The sequence below is a fragment of the Toxotes jaculatrix genome, chromosome 8 (assembly GCF_017976425.1).
Source record: "Toxotes jaculatrix isolate fToxJac2 chromosome 8, fToxJac2.pri, whole genome shotgun sequence".
Classification (NCBI taxonomy): domain Eukaryota; kingdom Metazoa; phylum Chordata; class Actinopteri; family Toxotidae; genus Toxotes; species Toxotes jaculatrix.
In genome coordinates, this window is record NC_054401.1 from 6,267,577 (window position 1) to 6,287,710 (window position 20,134).

General features: G+C 42.0%; 2 protein-coding genes across 4 annotated transcripts in view; one reads left to right on the plus strand and one right to left on the minus strand.

Moving 5' to 3' along the window:
- Positions 1-5,514: 5,514 nt before the first annotated feature.
- On the minus strand, positions 5,515-17,934 carry si:dkeyp-97a10.3. The gene is made up of 9 exons (XM_041045091.1): positions 17,863-17,934; positions 17,573-17,630; positions 13,930-14,271; positions 12,502-12,768; positions 10,891-11,178; positions 10,433-10,546; positions 10,187-10,248; positions 8,063-10,024; positions 5,515-7,644 (listed from the first exon to the last, which is right to left on the minus strand). Exons 2-9 carry the CDS (start codon positions 17,610-17,612, stop codon positions 7,615-7,617), a joined length of 3,105 nt encoding a protein of 1,034 aa, XP_040901025.1. The 5' UTR covers positions 17,613-17,630; positions 17,863-17,934; the 3' UTR covers positions 5,515-7,614.
- Positions 17,935-19,595: 1,661 nt separating this feature from the next.
- Positions 19,596-20,134, plus strand: part of si:dkeyp-97a10.2 — a 7,393-nt gene continuing 6,854 nt past the window's right edge. For all 3 annotated transcript variants that reach the window (XM_041043455.1, XM_041043456.1, XM_041043454.1), the window contains exon 1: positions 19,596-19,846. The gene's annotated coding sequence lies outside the window, so the exon portion shown is untranslated. The remainder of the gene's footprint in view (positions 19,847-20,134) is intronic.

Genomic DNA, 20,134 nt, shown 5'->3' on the forward strand with positions numbered 1-20,134 from the left:
TATTCCAAGACTCTCAGGGCCATGTTTTGCAGAATAAAGTCGGGGGGGGGGCGGATGAGCAGGAACATGTTGGTTCTCACAAGGTCTGAAACCAATGTTTGTTTTCATTATCAGGTACTTTGTCTGATTAATCATTTAGTTTTAAATGACAAAAGCTAAACACAAGCTGGCAGAGCCTAAATTGATGTTTATAAATGACTTAGTTTGGAAAAATCTAATTAATGATTTGACAAATTGAAATGAAAACATAACTTGGTGGTTTTCTTTTTTTTTTATGTTTGAAGCAAGTAATACATTTTGGCTTTCAGGTGATCAATTAATCATTTCAGCACTATTGCACATCACCCATTTCCCCCACACCACACAATATTAGGCTCAGCACCCACTTTTTCTTGCTTTTGGGCCCAGTTATTTTGGTTTGATGTGATCTGTAGCTGGGTTGTAGACCAAAGCACCACTGATGTCGCTGTGATGACCCCTTGGGTGCTCTGGGGTTTGATCTGGTACTGACCCGTATCTATGTTTGCTCTGCAGGTAGCTGATTAGCATGATCTGGAACACCTGTGGTGCTCAGTGCATTCTAGGTGACATGAATCCTGGCTGCAGTTGAACCACTCTCTTTCTTCTCCCCTCCACCCCAGTTTGCCTGTGTTGTCTTAGTTTACTTTTACATTTTGTCTTTTACCTTGTTTTGCATCTTACAACTCCCACACCCCCATCCTTCACTCATGCACAGCACACACCAATGACTTGGGGTGCTCTTGGGGTTTGATCTGGTACTGACCCGTATCTATGTTTGCTCTGCAGGTAGCTGATTAGCATGATCTGGAACACCTGTGGTGCCCAGTGCATTCTAGGTGACATGAGTCCTGGCTGCAGTCGAACCACTCTCTTTCTTCTCCCCTCCACCCCTGTTTGCTTATGTTGTCTTAGTGTACTTTTACATTTTGTCTTTTGCCTTGTTTTGCATCTTACAACTCCCACACCCCCATCCTTCACTCATGCACAGCACACACCAATGACTTGACTGATTTCCACACCCTGTGTTGTAAATATTTAATTTGGAACCTCAGCTTAGTTTAATAAAATATTCTTTCTTAATTATTACCCGTGGCGTGTCTGCTTTTTGTTGTGGCCAACTGAGCCAGGTCATAACAGTCCCTTTCCCAGATGTCCCCATGATGACCTTGATGATGACAATGGCAGCGGTGAGTAAATGATTGAGGGTGGATCTGGATGTCAGCCCCAGTACTCACATCTGCTTCGTTTGTCTTGCTTTTTGTTACCAAATAGCATATTTTTCTTGGTGCAACATAAATTTAGCACAGCCTTTCAATCGCAATTGGTGGACACCAGTGTTTACATTCTCCTTTAAAACTCATGAGTTCTTTTTAGACCAGTGTCAACTAATTTGACATGATACCGCTATCAGAAAAGTTTAATGAGTTGCTAAAGTGGAGATAAATTTATTACAGCTGAATAGTCTGCCAATCAAAACTATTCTTAAGTCCTACTGTGGGTGTGAAAGATATATTTAGAGATTTAAAGGTAGTCAGGCTGAGCTGCTGAGCCCAAAGAAGTAGGGCAACACATGCATATCAAATAACACACATTCACACACACTGGGACCACATATTGTATTTAACAAGGATGCAGGGATGTAAACAAGAACTTGACCATTATTAGCAGCTGATAACAAGATATTTGTATTATGGAAGGTAGCTGAAGAAGCATAGAGTACACAGAGCAGAAGGAAAACATGAGGTTATTTTAAAACAGTGGCATCATTACTTAATGCAGCAGGAGATCACAGCTACGCAGTTAACACAATAGTTCAGCGCTATAACACCCTGCCTTCAGTAAATACACTGTTGTAGCTCTTTGATAAGCAAACCTGATGGATGTTTCTGTACTGGCTGGGCTTTAATAGACAGAAAGATTCTCCTGATTTACCCTAAATCAAGGATTGATTATGACGAAGAAGCATTTTTGATTAACTGTGCTCTGCTTTTCAGTCACATGAAAGTAGGCTGGAGGTATAAACCAGTCAAGCAGTGAATGGAATCTATCCATCCAGGGTGGTGCAAACATAAGTCAAGCTAACAGCAAAGTATAGTCTCTGTCCTGCAGGGTATTTAAAGCTTCACTGACAGGCTCATGATAAAAGGTATGTGGGCCTTCATGCCAGACATGGCATGGAGGACAGGAAGCCTCCTGCTTGTTTAAATGGGCTTTAACTACTCTGTACATACAGAACCCTACCTCACCCTGACTCTGTTAAAAGGTGAGGGGCTAGGCTGAACTGATAGATAAGTAAACTCTCTTAGTTCTCTCTTTTTCACCATCCCCTCCCAGAGTTATCTGCACAACTTGGTGGACAGCACAAAGAAAGACACACTGAGTTTGTTGAAACTCCCCTGGGCACCGTGGCTTTGCTACCGGATTCATCTGATCTTGGTCATCTGCGGTTGGTATGTTGAGAGATGTAAAAAGAATTTTGTCTCTTTTAAGGTGTGTGGGTTTTAGCATTTTAGCATTTACCTTTGCTCAGTGAATGTCAGAACTGTAGCACCATCCACATGGGTTTTTTTTTTCTTTTTTTGAGGAATCTTCTCTGTAACAATCCTAATTCTGTGTTACATGCCTAGAGTTTGTTGAGCCTTCATGAGAGTCATCAAACCAACTTTTTCATGCCACATGAAAATGAGTGGAAAGCAGCACAGTACACAGAAAGTGGACCAAAAAGCACTAAATGGAAAGGATTTCATTTATTTCTGTTCTTGTGGCTCACATACTGTATATTTTTAGTGACTCTTGCATCTGCCCTGTTTTGTACAATCATCTTTCTTTTTTTCTGCTGACATCGGATTTTTGCTGGAACACAAGGCTTAATAATGAGAACTATCTGCTCTGCAGTTTGAAGAATCTGCTCTTTCTTTCAACATCTAACAAAAGATTTCTGTGTACTGTTGTTTGGCAGCTTCTGTGGTTTCACTCTGTGAACTGTGAACTGAGTGTGATATCTATTTTTATTTCCAGTCCTCTAGGCTTTAACGTCACGTACATTTACGGTAAACCTAAAATGCTTGATCGTGTCAAAGTTCTGCTTCTTACCATCAGAAAACAACTGTGAATATGACTGCGTACTTACAGTACAGAATCAATGACAAATTGATTTTTCATTGTTTTTTCATATTTTAATGCCACAGTTGATATCAAAGATCTATTGGAAAGGCTTTAAAACAGTGAATTTCTACCAGGACTCCTCAGAATTTATTTATTTTACAGAGAAATATCAGTAAAGGAGCATGCTTTTATTTGAAAGAGCATGGTGAAAATATGAAACACAACATGATATGCTCAGTTGAATCAACAAAAGATTATGATAAAACACAAAACGCTTTGTAGTCACTGCTTTGATATGTATCCCTGAAGGCAGCAGTTCACCTTTAAGCATCTATAAACCAGCCTGTGACAACTGAGGATTTCCTTGTTGCTGCACACAGTACTTCACAGTATTTCGTTTATGTACCTTGCGTTTTGTTTTTTTCTCTCTCTTTCTCTGTGCTGGGCTATAGACAAGAAAAACTTTGCCTATGGCTTGTATTTTAATTTCTGCACCCACCACCAAAGCAGCACAGATGGCCAAGGCCTCGAGGAGGAAAAATTGTTGAAAATGATCAATAGATAACCACAAAAATCCTCTCACATGGCTCCCCCTTGTGGGACGAGGAGGCATGGAGTCCCTGATGACTACAGTGCAGTTTCAGCTTATGATTTACATTTTTGACACCCCCACCTAGAGCGATTTAAAGTTAGTGAACTGTTGGGGATTCACTGCCCTGCTCAAGGACATTTTGACTGGATAGATGGCTGTGGCTCAGACTAAAGCTATAAATTCAGGGTCATGCTGTCACACTCTAAAGTGTTCTCTTTTTTTTTTTTTTTTTTTTTTTTTTTTTTCTTTTCTTGTTCAGCTGCCCAGGTGTGTAGAGTTTAATCATAAATTAGTTTCATTTCATATCCCTCCGAGGCTCATTTTCATGTGCCATTTCACTAAAGGGGGGGTCAGTGCACAGAGGCAAGGGATCAGTGTCTTGCTCAAGGACACACTGACAGGGATGGACAAACTGATCTCAAAGGACTTACCAGTTGGTTTTAGCAGTGATGTAGACTTATGTGGACTACCATGTCTGGCCCCTTTCTTTTTCCTGATGGTGGGGAAAATGTGGCATCACTGCAGTGAGCCAATGTGGCCAGAAAGGCAGCATCATGATCTTTTGTTCACACGGAGATATTTGTTTATTGGACTAAATTCAGTCTGGGCCTTATGACACCCCATATGTTATTTCAAACTATAAAATGCCATCAAATCTATTTTAAAAAAAGGGAAAAAAGAAAAAGTATGCGTGCCTGCTGAGCTGGACTGAATTTAAATTAAAATTGGATCTTGTGGTATTAGGCACATCTACTGCAGTCTCCAGAGTAACATAAACACGGGCTCCCTCCACACTTGAGTCAGGAAAGCTCACTGTTGTACTTTGACATACACCGAAATGAGCATTCATCAATACAAAAAATGCCCTATTTGCACACACCGCACTTGAGTTGTGTTTGCCTTTAATTTATGCCTCCAAAGGGATGCGTAAACAATTACAGTTACTTGAGGCAGTCACAGTAAATCATGGTAAATCAGAATACTAAAACAACAGGAGCAGATTTACATGCAAATTGGCCCAGGAAGGTGGCCACATCAGCGTTTGAGGTTTACTGCGTTGTGTGTTTCAAGACTACAGAGTGTCTTGTAATTTCAGTTGTGTAGCCCATAAACAACACACTTCACTCCAAAGACAAAGCGTAGTATACAAAGTAGTGCATTTGTAAAACTGCTCTAAACTTTTCATAAATCACAGCTTTCATCTGGGACCGGTAGGCAATGCCGTAACCTTTTCTAGTGCAGGTACTCAAATGCACTCCATCTCCACTCATTACAGTGCTAGACTACCGTGAAGTGTCTCCAATAGTGAGCAGCAGGACTGTTCATCAGAGGTGACGTACAAGTGGGAGCAGGGGATTGGGAGACTGATGGAGCTGTGATCCAAACACGCGCTCTGCACCTCCACAACAAGCCGAAGGAGCAGATTTATCTGAGGAGAATCAACAACAGCGCTCGGTGTACACAGGCGCCATGCATAATTAGCACTGTAGACACAGTGAGCAGAAATATGCTCAGACTGCTGCAAGCACTGCGATTCAGAGGAACGCCAGAATAAATAGATGCTTTTGTGGTCTGACTTACTGTCAACATGTGTGAGTAGGTTTTTTTGTACTGAAAATGAAAAGACCCTCATGTCTGGAAGAATGTATTCATTTTGAAAGTGGAAGTAAAATAAAGTCCTGATTGTGCATTCTGCTGTGCATAGTCTAAACAAGAGACTTCCACTGTGATAGACAGAACAAGCCAAAGTGCCGCAGTTTTGTTCAACAATAGACCTCGCCCAAGTTATATGCAAACACAGATAATGAAATTCTTTATTATTACTGATATAATAAAATCTTACAACAATTTGGAAAAATCCCAAACAATGTACAAATCCTTCCTGAGGAGCAAAGATAAATACTGTGCATCTCACATGGATACTCAACACCTGTATAAATTATTTACAAGCATTAATTTTTCAAAAACAGCACAATTTTTCAAGACAGTATCTCATGCTCCAGATGTTTGGTTGGAGCTGCCAGATGTGCTGTGTATTTGTTCCTGTTCGTTTTTGGATTTTGAGTTTACAGCATTTATTCTGATACTGAAGGATGAGGCTGGGATTATTCTGTTTTTTTTTCTTGTGAACAAATCCCATGAAGACAAAAACCCACCATGCATTTGTCTCTCAATACTTTCGACTTTCCAACCCTGTTTGTGGCTCTCAGCCCCAAGTCTATTTGTTTGTACTAAGGACTTATATCTTTAGAAACAGGTCACAAATATATAGTTTTGTTCTGTTTTTTTTAAAAAAAAAGTCAAAATAATTGCAGCTGGGCACTTTAGCTTTTAACAAATGCTCCTCACATGGCATTAATTAGAGGACCTTCTGAGGCTATTTTCAGCAGGGGATTAATATACATTTGGTGCTCTAGTGTTGTAGTAGCTGTTATAGCAGCATGATGTGTGTGTGTGTGATTAGCTCAAGCAAAATGCAGCAACCGTGTTTATCGTAATGATGGGCCAGGACACCCAGTGCAGCAGTGTGGCTGATTAATGGTTTTTGATGAGTTTTTAGACAACAATGGAGCTTTACAGCAGATGGGAATGAGAGATGTCACATTCTGGCTACACAGACAGTACTTGTTAGTAGGATCAGTTTATGGTCGGTTTTAGTTTTGTCATGGGATTTGTTAACAATAAGAAAAATAGAGAATATCGTCAGCCTTTTCCTTGAAAGTCCAGATGAGTTTGGTCACACTTATTGAAAAATAATAGAGCTGATATCAATTAGTGCAACCTAAATAATCAATTTCCACAAGTACAACCCTGAGTTTAAAAAAACACAAACATTATAAATCAATAAATACATAATCTGTAAAATTAATGACATCCCACCATTTTAAAGTGTGCTGTCCATTACCCAGTGCAGACACTAAATTGCTACACTGCTTTTTCAGCAGAAAGCGTGGCAGCTCAGGTCTTTGTGCAGACCTCATTCATGCACAAGTGTGATTGTTTTCCAAGTCATTTAAGTCACATAAAAGCGTTTAATTAATAAGCACCATCCATTTGTGGGATCCCCTTCATAGTTAGCTGAGCATTACTTCCGAGCGCCACTGAGGCGAATCCCCTTAATTGAGAAGGGAAGTAAGAGGCATCTGTAAACAGAAGGCCCAAACTAAATAGTTCCATGTAGATTAAGACCACCGCAATGGCTAATTTCGTTTTCCATAACTGTCACGGTTCCCCAGGGGTCAAGTCCATCTTGCACAGGGTCCTCTTCTCGTTTCCTTTACTGTCTGACAAAATGCACTTGCAAGAATATCTGTTTCTGTCTGACACTTGGAAAGATCTAATGGTGTCAAGGTAGTGTTTAGTTCTGATGATGAATGGATGAGTGGATGTGAGCTTGGTCAGGAGCTATGGATCACTGAACTTGTCTTCTCTGGGCAGGCTCTTGGCAAAGTTTCATTCTTGATCAGTGCTTCAGAAATCAAAATAGTACCTGGGTCCGGAATATAGTGTGTGTGTGTGTGTGTGTGTGTTTGGAGAGTTGTCGATGGGGAAACAATTTCTTTAAGTATCCTTGAGTATCATTTAGCTTATTTAATTTAGTCAAATTTTAGAGAAGGGCAGATCAAGCCCCGTCTTAGATATAATTTGTCGTTTCCAGGACTGTATTTTAAAAAAAGTTACATTCTATTATCCCCATGGGAGACACGTTCATTTCTTTTACAAAAAAAAAAACTGACTTGAGAGATATGAGTGTATATGAGTGTATGACAGCTTTTTTTGAGCGCCGAACCTTGTGCAGTCAGCCTTGCTTGGTGGATTGGATCATGTCTGTCAGCTGTTTGTTTGTGTCAGTGGATGTGGGACAGTTGTAGAGCGTAGTCTGCTGACATCTGTCATCATCTTGGTCTCCTTCTGTGAGCCTGTTGCTGGAAAGACACAACAGCCCCTTCATTGCCAACATGTCATGCAGAAGAAGAAGCACAACCCCTGGCACACAATGCTAGTTTTAAAAGCTGCCACAGTGTCACAAACACTCAAGACTAAATACGTTTTTATGGCATAGAGAAGACTGTCAATCGTAAAAATGCAACATCCACTTAAAGATGCTGTCAAGCATCCTCCAAGCGATGCATACTGCAGACAAGAGCACAAACTGTTGAGGAGACAGTACAAGTAGCAGTGGGCCTATAAGAGTGCACACATATAAGTGAACAGGAAGCATGAAATGATATGATAGCTGTAAGTGCACACCTGGGAGAGAACCATGTGCTAGAAATCTGTTATATCAATAAACATATGGCATCTGTTGGCTGCTTTTTCAAACTCATGCTGTGTCTCACTTACCTGTCGTGGGTTGCTGAAGTGGGCAGGCTGCCCGTGGCCGTGGCCATGGCCATGGGTATGGGCATGGGCATGGGCATGCCTGTGTGCGCTGATGGGCATGTGGCCGTTTCCAGGATGGTGATGACGGTTGACAGGCATTGTGCCAGGATGGTGCTGTCCAATGGGCCGCTGGTGGACTTGTAGGTTTCGCTGAGCCACTGGTATGTTGAGAGGAGGTCTGGGGGGCTGAGGACCTCTAGTTGGGGATTTGTGCTGAATGCGCTCCTTGGGAAGGGTCTGGAACTGTGCAAGGGGAATAACAGGAGGAGGAGGTGGTGGATGCTGAGCCGCAGCAGCAGGAGCCTGTTGTCCGGGGTGAAGCAGGGCAGCCTGGGTCTGTTGTTTCCGATCCTGAAATATTTGAGCCCTCTCAGTGTGAGCTTTAAGTGCAGCCTGGGTTAGGTTACTGGGATTAAGCTGGGCAGAAGGGTATGGGACTGGAGCAGTGCCTCCTTGGCGAGGCTGATTGGCACCTTGTATGACAGGCTGTGTCTGCGTGCCCAGGCCTTGTGGTGGTGTCTGGATCTGCGCTGCTCTATGTTGCTGGGCCATGTGCGCCTGTGGAAGGTGATTAGGATCAGCCAAAGCTCTTGTATCACCACCCCGTGGTGCAGTCAGTCCCTGTTGTGTTGTGGGTCCTTGTGACATGGCAGAGTGTCCTACCGAGGCCTGCTGGCTCATGAGAGGCAGTGCCTGGGGGTTATTGCTGTGCGTGGTTTCCTGCCTGGGGGCGGTCTGGCTACCAGGGGAACCTCTGATGTCTCGCTGAGGACTCTCCCTTTGTGTGCGGGGGCTTCTGTGTGTGTGGTGTGCAGCCTCAAGCAGTGTTACACTGCGAATGTTCGGGCTTCGAAGATCAGCTGAACGGCTCCGCGTCTGTCTGTCTGCTGATGGTGTATCTCGTCTGGTTGGAACTCTGCTCCGCAGACTGTTTTGGCTTTGAGGTTGAGGCTGAGATCTGTTTGGTGTTCTTGCCTCACGTATGGGAGGATGGGTGGTGTAGTCTGTAGTTTCAGAGGTGTACTCAGGTGATAACCGCCCTCTTTGAAGCGTACCGCTGGGATACGAAGGTGTCCCTCGGAGGTGATCCCATGGCATGTGTCGACGGGAGGAGCTGGGAGTGGCATCGTGTCTTTCTGAGTTTCTATCAGAGCGGCTGTGACGCACTGTGTCCTGCTGGTAGGTCTGTGTGTCTGCATTTTTCGTGGAAATGTTAATGTTGCTACTGTTAAAATGTGTGTATCCAGTTGGTATAAGCCCAGGCTGTGCTTGATGACCTGCATCTGTGTGACCACTCAGTCGGGGTTCAACAGAATAGGGTTGCCCACTTTGCGTGATGGGATTTGATTGCCCTGTATGTGACAGGTTTTGTTGGGTTTGTGAAGCATTATTATTATTAGCTGTGTTGGTAAGAGGAAACGAACTGTCTTGCTGAGCCTGTTGGCCGTTGGCAGAGTATGAGTTGAGATTGACGTGAATTGTGGGCATTTGCGCATTGTTGTTATGCTGGGCAGTGTGTGGCAGCGTGTTAAGGCTGACGTGGACCGCCGGCGGCTGGGTGCCGCCCTGGGCAGTGCCAGCCTGTATGAGAATGTTAGAATTTTGCTGCTGTGTGTTTGGGAGTGTGTTTGCATTCTGAGCATCAGTGTGCGTGAAAGCCGGGTTGTCAATGCCATTGTGTGGATATGAATTAGGGTTCTGAATAGCATTGTGTAGGAGCCCATTTGTGTGGGTATGACCATTGTGTTGGTGTGTGTCAGAGTTGTGCACGCCGTTCTGCAGCGGCGTCTGTGGGTTGCCACGGCTTTCGAGCGGGGCTGTGTATAAACGGTTAGGGAGGTTTGCAAGTGTGGTCACGTGATAGAGAGGGGGTTGGGGACCTTGGCCCAATTCCCTTGCACCATTAGGCTGTGGATCTGGAGGCTTAATGGGAACAGATGAAAAATGAGGGGAGTGTGAGAAGAGACAGCAAAAGTAAGATGAAATAAGGAGGTTAATTTGTGAAAAGCCCTTAAGCACCATCACTTGGACAAGATAAAGACAAAATCAATAGTGAATCATATGTAAACTGTTAAAGGGGCTTACTATAGGCCTGGGATTTGTGTGGGTCTTCTGAACAATAACAGTATCCCTTTGTCCCGACTGTGCTGTAGTGACAGAAATAACAAAATAAAACTTTAGTGCAAGAAAACATGCCTGAGCTATTATGGAAAGTATAGATGGACATAGTAATCATCAAAAAGCCTTCTACGAAGTATTTGAGTCAACATAATATACAATGAAATGAAAAGTGGACAAACAAAATGTCCTTGATCACAGAAATGGGCTTACCCCTCCTCCTTCGCAGGAGAAAAACAATGAGCACAATGAGGAGCACGATGATTATGAGCAGCAGCAAACTTCCAATCACAATCCCCACCACTTCTCCTACATTTAGACATGTGTCTGAAATAGAAAGAATGGTGTCAAAGGGGGAGAATTAATAAAGATAATGAGTCTGGAGCTCAGACAGACAAGAAGAAGAAAAGAAAAAAAAGATAGAGGAGAGGAAGATTCTAAAAAAAAAAAAGATGATGAAATACAGCAGAGAGGGAGAGAGAGAGAAATGAAAATAAAGGGAGAGAGAGAGTGTGAAAGTCACTGAATGACTTTGACCACATTCCCACCAGATCAATCTCCCAGGATACTTTCTGTCCCTCTCTAGTCGTGAAGACAGATACAGGGACGGAGTCCAAAACCAACCGTCATCATTATCAGTCACAGAGAGGTCAGCGTTCACCATAACTCACCTACGACGGCCAAGACTGTCCCCTGCTCTGACGTGCCTCCAGTGATGCCGTTTCTGGCCATGCAGACATAGCGGCCGCTGTCATTGGTTGAGAAAATCTGAAGGCTGAGCACCCCGCTGTCCGGCTGGCCGGATGCGACAGCCTGTCCGTCATGTTGCCATGAGAAGAGGGCAGGAGGCAGCGAGTCAGACACGCAGGTGAGACGTACCGTCTGTCCCACCAACACGTCCCCTCCCCCGACACACTCTTTTGGGGTGTCCTTGGTCAGTACAGGGGTGTCAGGGCCATCTGGTTTGGTGATGATCAGAGGACATCATTATCATTATCAGTATCAAAAACATTTGGTTCTCAAGTGTGGATTCCAAAAAAAGCTGACAATAATACACACATTATACATATGAAGAGCATACTGAGGAAACACTTCATGTTACTGCAGCCTGCTGTTCAACAATTTGGTGTTAGAGTAGAATTACTACCCTTTAAAAAAATAAGACTTTTATTTCAAGCTATAAATGGCAATAAAAAATCCAACAGTTTACTTAAAGGTTTTTTTGGGAAACATGCTCATTTGCTGACTACAGTACCTGGAGCCTACGCTGTTTGCCTGGCAACCTACAACCACAACTTGTTTTTACACTTCAGTATTTGGACAGATTGAACATAAAAAATATTGCATAATCATTTCTGAGCCTTACAGGTAGCATGCTGTTACTCCTGGACAGAGCCAGGTTCGCTGTTTCCACTGTTTTACAGTCTTTATGCTAAGCTAAGTTAACCAGCTGCTGGCTCCAGCGTCATATTTAACAGACCAAGTCACCAAGTGAGTGCATTTCCCAAAATGTTGAGATATATCAGTCAATAAAAAAATGTGTGATTAATAAGAGATTGTCATTTAATTCATTCTGAATTAACTGAAGTAATAAATTATTTATCAAGCAAAAATGCCAAACATTTGTTGGTTTTAGCTTTTCAAATGTGAACTTTGGGTTTTTCTGTTTCATATTATTGTAAACTAAATGTCTTCTGGTATTGGACTGCTGATCAGACAAAACATGCCATTTCAAGATGTCCCCTTAGCTTCTGGGAGAGGTATTTTTCGCTATTTTCTGATGACTCAAAGACTGAAAATATCCAGTGATTATTTGATGATGAAAATAATCATTAGCTGAAACACTACACCACTAGACTTTTAATAACGCAGGACTAAAACAGCACCTCTGTTAGTGATACCTCAGATCTGATCTCTTGTTAAATTCTAGTGATGAATACTTCTGTGGCCACAGGTCGAGGTGACAGTGGCTTAAGTGCAATTTTTTTTGGCATGCACAGCCTCAGTGGATTTTACCAACACCCTTGATCTAATGTGTTTTTCATTTGGACAATGAAGCCAGTGTCAGATGTTAGAGAACAGGAAGTAAGACTTTCACACTGGAATTAATGATGTGATCGAGACCGAAGCAGCACAATAAGCTTATGGAAGACTGTCCTGTGCGATCCGAGTGCAACTCAGCACGCTGTTTGCAGTGCAATGTGGATAAATAGATAAGCTACTGCCATTTTTAGTGGCTACAGCAGATTAGTTTCCACTTGTCTTGATCAGTGTAAACTCACAGTAGACGGTGAGGCTTTGTGTGGCAGTTTGGGCGCTGACGGGGTTGCTGACAGTACATGTGTACTCCCCGGCATCACCCCGTCTGGCTGGGTTGATGACCAGAGAGCCACCTGAGATGGTGATCCTGGAGTCGGCAGTGATGGTTGAGCCTCCTTTGCCCCACAGGACCGTAACCTCTGTCCCAGCAGTCCATATGCACCTCAGAGACACATTCCCCCCCTCCACTGCCACTGAGGGAACAACCAGACTCACGCCGGCCACTGCATCTACATGGAGAATCAAACACAAAGATTTCTCCACAGAGCTGCAAAAGCAGTATTACCCAGAAAAGGCATTTTTACTGTTGGTATAGAGCTTGAGAGAATGAGACAGAGCACTTCAAAAGTTGGAGTGACAGAAAAATAGAGGGCAGTTTTATTATTCTGTTGAGGATAATTTGTTGTAATCAAAGCAAGTGAGAGCTGAGAAGGGACAGGATTCAGATAGAAGCACAGATGGTGAATAAGGGGGCAGACGGTATGAGTGGTAGCAGAGATGCCTCTTGGCGGCCAGCCTAAGTTAAATTATTGGAGAGGGAGAAGAGGCGGCGTACAGACAGAGGAGGAGGAGGAGGCTGTGACTAAAAGAGAGCCACAGCAGCAACGGCAAACAAACAAAAACATTCGAGCAACTACTGAACAGTTCTAATCACATGCATTTTTGCAGGCTTTCCGCTTGCTAGTGACTCAGCAGTAGCATATTATGTTTTTAGTTTTAGGGTTTTAGCTGCCTCTCATTTCCAGAATAAGTTATGGTGAGTGAGTAGGATGTTGAGAGTCGTTCTCAAGGACTCGGCTGCTCCATGACATGAGTTAGCTGCTGTGAGTTTGGAGGATGTGACCTTTCAGCAATAACAGACTAGTGCTTCTAACAGTTTGGTCACGCTGCCGCTACAGCTGGTGGTAAGAGGGATGAGAAAGACTGGATGTCATCCCTCTAGCATGGGCGGATGACTGAAAATAAAGAGACACTCAGCTGTTCAGGCTCCATTACGGTGCTGCATGTAAATGAATGCAAGTAGTGTGTGCACTGTATGTAAATGTAACGCTACACTTAGACTGCTACGATATCAACCATCTAAGAGCATGAGCGCTGCATATCAAATGAGTTTTGATTAGCATAAAGCCCTGAGCCACTAGTTTCATCCCCTCCTCCTTTTTCATTAATTTTACCTCGCCTACTATGGGTCACTAATTTCATTATACCTCCCAGACTAATTCTCTTACTCCCCAAATCCTCCCTTTCCTCTCTTGTGTTCCTCCTTAACATTATCGCTTCCCTCAAAACCTCCCTCTTCTGCACACTCCACCAGCCCACCCACCTTCCGTTCCCTCCTCCTCCTTGTCTCTCACAAGTGAACTCACAGACAACACGTTTTTATCTCTTACCAAACACCCTCAGCTGTATCGATCTGGAGTTAGGAGTCAGGCCTGTGGTAGCGGACGGGATCACGTCCACCGTGTAGTTCCCTGCATCTCGGAGCTGGGCACCTCCGATTCGGAGCTGGGTGGCAGTGATGGTGACCCTGCCCTGGAACTGTAACACTGGATTAACCACTGCAGCTCCCCCAGCCCACAGACCGAGAGTGACTCCTCCTTGGTACTGCCATGTAATGGACAGCACCTGAGGCACTGTCAGCACTGTAAACACTATCTCAGTACCAGTTTGAACCAACACCGGGTCTGTCTCGAACTGGATCTGTACCTGGTCCTGAGCCGCAGAGAGGAGGACTAAACAGAAAATAAAAGGAGAATCAGTGGCAGAAAACACATTTACTCAAGCTCAATTAAGTATTTTACGTCAGTGTTTCCATTTTATGCTACGTTCTACCTCTACTCCACTAAGTTACAGATGGAAATATTTTAATTTTTTTAGACAGCTATAGTTATTCCTTACTTTATAAAAGATCAAACAGGTTGTCCAAATGTTTTTGTCTCATGACCCATTGTTATCTGTCAGATCTCTAAGAGTTATTAACAGTTTAACAGTTTCCCTTCTAAACTTCACAGATGGTTGTGTTTAAATTATTTTTTGAGGGGCAAAAAGGTAAAATCCAATATTCCACAAAAAAGGGCAAAGATTAGAGTCCAAAAAAAACAAAAAAACAAACAGTGTAGAAATCAACTCATTATCCCTCAGATTGATCTCATGACCCTTTGGAGGGGCTCGATCTCTAGGCTGGAAACCACTGGACTAGACTAACAAATTGTATAAAGGAGCAAAACTTAGTTCCACCTCGATCTGCTCCAAAAGTAAAACGCTGCTTACACCCAATCCGTAACAACAATCAAAGCTATATAATTCATAACAATATTTATAATTTATAATATCAATTGCAGGGTCCATTTTTCTGCAGAACGACCACCTTAACTTTTGGCACTTGATAATACTTCTGTACTTTTATTGGAGGACACGAGTACTGCTTTCAAAACTGCAGAAAGCAAAATCTATAGATACACACAGACTGGGCTCAAGGGGTAAAAACCCATTAGTAAGGCACACACTCCTTCCTTCCTTGCAGATTACACACCATGTTTTCTTTGTATTGCAAGTGATCCCAAGCTAAACATCTATTTTGTGTTTTCGTTAGCCTGACTTAATGTAAGCGGTGTCAAAATCTGATTTGCTGTCTCTTCTCAAGAATCAGCGGTGCATAGGGAATTTTTCAAAAATATTGTAAAGAACCATTGCTTTTACACATTCAGGAATTCTGCTGTTTTATGCTGTTTGTCCATTCGTAATCTGTATGTGAGTGAAGACAGGAAAAAAAAGTGTGTGTTTGCATTTGGCTGTCAGTTCTCCCTCTTGTTTGTGTTGGTATTACAGATTCAGGCAGAAAAACCCAGGCTGAATTTTCAGTGCCCTTTTACTGGCATATAAAGCTACCACGCAAGAACGACCCGGCCCATGAATTATAGTGAATCAAATCAATATGGTCCTGATCAGTCTCGCTGGACTGCCTTTACATGATTTTCACAGGGGAGCAGAGTATAAAATGACAAGGGCCAACAGTAATATGGATTGCATTCAGGTTCCCACGCTGACGTGTTGAAGACAATAAAAGTCTTTCAATACTAAAAATATTAGTGGCCTTGTTTTCTTTCTCGGCAGAGACAGAAACATAAAGAGTCATGAGTGGGGAACACCCATGAGTGACGCAGCACAGTGTCAATACCTTCATGCATCGTTTTATACAAGGCCAAAACAGAAGGGCATCTCAAATATGTAGCAAGTATGACTGTAAGTATCAGAGTTTAATAGGTTACAAGTGATGTATAATGAATATAAAACTATGTAAGTGATTTAGTTGCTGATGCCTTGAATGAACAATGGCAGGGAGCCCAGAAAATCATGCCAACAAATGTAGTAAAAGTGCACTGATGATAAAACTGTACCACAGAGATTAACTGGCAGCAAGGAAAGTTTTTACTTTCTGTTGCTGAACTTTAGGTTTCTGTAGGTGGGTCTAATGGGTATAACTGTTCAGTCTAGCAATCCATTTCTTCTCAGCTAACAGCTGTTTTTCGGAAATGTAAAATAAATCACTTCCTGTGCACCAAAGGATCTTTGTCAGAGACAAATTCACCAAACCGCAGGCATTTAGAACAGAAAAAGCTTTTACAGAGTGTGTAGGTTGAATCACTTTTGTGTAATATCAATTGCCAATAGACAGCCACAAAATGAATATTTAATTATATGAAAATGTTGCTGATTATTACTTTAATTATTATCTTTTCATGCATGAACAACAACCCTTAGTTAATGAACAAATTAAAATATCATTTACATTCCTGGTGCCAATTTTCTTTGCTCATCTTGCTGCAGCAGCACAAATACCAAAAGCAGATCTTTGCAGATCTTTCATTTTTATGGATCTGAAACCCACATTTTATACCAGCCTAGGAAGAATGATGGGGAAATTGGTGCCACTGTAATAGATGCTCTACTCATTTGGCCCCCATCATACAAGATTAACTTGACAAACATAAAATACAGTGCACTGAAAGAGTAAGGCTGGCATTATTCTATAATTTCTTTTTCTTTTACAAATACCCCAAACGCTATTTCCCACTTGTCTACCTTGTTTATGGCACTCAGCCTCAAGCCCATTTGTTCCTGCTTAAGTCAGAAATCCAAAAGGACTGTTCATAAATACCTAGCTTAAATTTTTTAAAGGGGTTCTGTAATTTCCTTTAACAGTTGGGTACTATAGCTTTACTCAAACAGGAATAAACAGTGCATTTGTTGGGGACTATTTTCAGTTGCGGATGCACAGTTTGTTCTGCAGGCAGCAGAGAGGCGTATGTGTGACTGATTCACAATAAACTATTAGTGCTCACTTGTGTTTTTAATAGAGGAGTGAGATATCTGGCTTTTGGCTACACAGACACTATGTAGGGTAGCACCAGCCTTATTTGTTAAATTGTGCAAGAACACCTACATCACAGGATTTCTCCCTCAGACATATACAAAATTATTTTTAAAGTATAAAGGTTCAGGTTATTGTCTTCCCTGTGTATGTTTATCTAATTATACTGCTCAGGTTAGGTAATGTCATTTTTTGTTATTAAATGCCAGCTCACCTGTACTTAATAAGTATTGTTCAAGTCCTATTTTCATAAATAGCAGCCAAGTATCGGTAGTGGGAGTACGCCCATCCCTGTCAACAACATACCAAATGGCAAACACTGATAGTAACAATGAATACCAAGTCACTCTGAGTCAGTTGAAACTCTGATGTATGAGCCTGGGAGGAGTCCGTGAAGGCATCACGTCGCTCAGTAGTCAGTGCACAGACGGGAATGCAGCCGCGCAGGTTTTAAGAGCAGTTAAGACGAGCTTTCTGCTTGAATGCGATTGTTTTTATAAACGTGCCTGGAATACCAGAGCTTCTCTTCCATGACCTGTGTTTTTTTCCCCACAATAGAGGCTCTATCGATACTTTTAAAAGATTTTTGTGAGTTGTCTGAACCATTTGAACGTTACTGATGGAACAAGAGAAAAGGAAACTGCCAGTGCAAATTGTTTTACCTGCCAGTGACAGACTGATAAGGAGCAAAGGTTGTTTCATGTCGTCAGTCAGGCCGGTCTGCAGAGAGATTAAGCTCTTTAATATACAAAATTACGTTTGCTATGAAGTCTGATAGATGTTAACATTTCACAGTAGTTCTTTAAGACAGGATTTTTCCATTAAAGGCTGTACAGAAGCCCTTCTGTTATTACTGAGATACATACACACCATTCAGTTCAGTTTATACCTGACAAAAAGCAAATATTTTCTCTTGAACATTGATGAGAGGAGTTCGCTGTTCAAAACTCACCAAAATATTTTCTCCCTGCCCTCATGTTCATTTTTGTGCTGAAATAAACCTGCGTGTTGGAGTGTGTTTGCTCGCTAATGTGACTACTTCCTGTTTCTCCGCTATTACCTGTCAAGGACACACCTGTTCTCTTAAAGGGTCCGCAGCATTTATCTGCAAGCCAATGGTGGAAAATCACGTTCTGTTCTTGTGGTACATTTAAGAGGGAAATGTTGTACTTGTAACTTTTAGAAATAAGATTTAACATAAAAAAAAATATGATATCAACTAGCTATATAAAATGCTTAAAATTAGTAAAATTACTTTCTCAGTGTACATTGATGCACTCTAAAAATTATATATATATATATATATATATATATATATATAAAACATGCTGTGATCTGATGAAGAGGCTGATAAAATTATATGGCGGTAATAACATCTTTCATTCTTGCATTCAATTCTTTGCTTAATTTATTCACTGCAATGATATGGATTAATATGAAGCAAAACCAGACACTAATTACTTTGCATATGGAACCAGAAGAATGTGCTGATATCTGAAAAAAAAAGAGGCTGGCATGAGGGCAAATGGTGATTTTTTTTTTTTTTTTAAGATGATGTATTAGTGCCACCCACTGGTTAATTCCAGCTACCAGCGCTCCTCTGTAGACAAAGAACTAGGTGGGAGCCACAGCTGTGATTCCCATGATAATTCATAACGTCTCTGCAAATACAAATGGATTTATAATCAGTTTTAAATCACTCATTAAATCTGCGCCCCAGGATGCATTTCCTAAAGTGAAAAACTGCAGAGCTGAGCCTGAAATAAGTGATGTCATTATGTTACGCGGCTCTGGTAGTGAAAAAGACGTCTGGAGTTGACAAAACAATCTCACCTGAAGGCCTGGTTAGTAGCTGTTCTGGAGCTTTTGATCATATTACATCATCTTGTTTGATGGGAGATTTTTCTTCCACGTTTTTTTTGCTACACATTGAGGATTAAATTCTGATTTATATGTGCTGGAAAAGGCCAGAATATGACCTTAAATCTAAAATGACTCCACTAAATCATCACTTGATCCACTCTTAATGAGGCAGAGTTTATATTTAAGGCTTTCCTCTCCAGTTTCACACAGACTCTCCAGTTTCACACAGACTAACTGAACTCTCCCGTGGGAACGACCAAAAAAAAATGTTGGCATTCCTCTTTACGTGCCTGGAGTTGTCTCTCAATTGAATGTGAGGGACATTTAAAAAAAAAAAAAAAAAAAAAGAATAGAGTAATTCATGTATTAGCTCCTCTTTACATTCCAATGCCAAGACAATGTATTGTGTGAGCAGGGCAAACAGTGTTCGTGCTGGATAAGAAGCCTGTAGTACAAAGCCTGTTTCATAAGACTGAGTTCCAACATTGTCACTGGTTTCCCTTCAAAGAATACCATTGCATTTTATCTCTGTTTACAAACAGTGCAACAACAGTGGTGTGAAAATCCCAAATCAAACACGTTGTATTGTTGTGGGAGCATGTGCTTGGATGCAGGTCAGAGAAAGGATGGGGGTGGGGGGTGTTTGGGGGTAAGGAGGGGCGATTTTACAATGGAAAGTTCACTTAAAAAAATACACAAAGCAGAGAGGACCCTCTACTGTACAGGAAAGAGAAGTGGGAGGTCGGGGTGGGTGGGGGAGGAAACTGCTTGAAAATAAGGTGACGCCTACGTGACTCACTGACTGGACCTGACAAGCAGAGAAAAAGGCCAGTGAGAGGCAAGGAAGGTCTGAAAACATTTTAGCCTTACTCCTGTTTGCAGTAACAGCTGTAGATCTCATCTTTAACTAGATTATCTCTCGCAATGCAATGGCAGCTGCCTTGAAGATATTGTTTTCTTTTGGGCCATAAATCTTCACCGAGTGAACTGCACTGCACCTTAACCTCTGAGAAAGTGAACACGGAGTGGAGGAGCTCCGTCTCGACTGTAGTGTCTGTCTCACCTTTGGAAAGGTAGGTGAATCCAACTCTGGGGTGTTTTGATGTGGATACCTTCAAGGCAAATAGCGAGGTGAATTCCAGGTTATATTTAATGCATATAGGTTGGGTTGTGTTCCTGCGCTGCCATCAGTGTTTTCTCTCTGTGTTTTTGTTGTAGCAGCTGTGCTTGAGGGGGTTCATTTTAGTTTTGGCAGCAGACCCGTCCTCATTTTGTTCCAACTTCTGATTCTAGTACAGTCTGCAGTGCCAGTACTGGTGTTCCTTGGATACTTCACAAACAAATTAAGACCACAAAAAAAA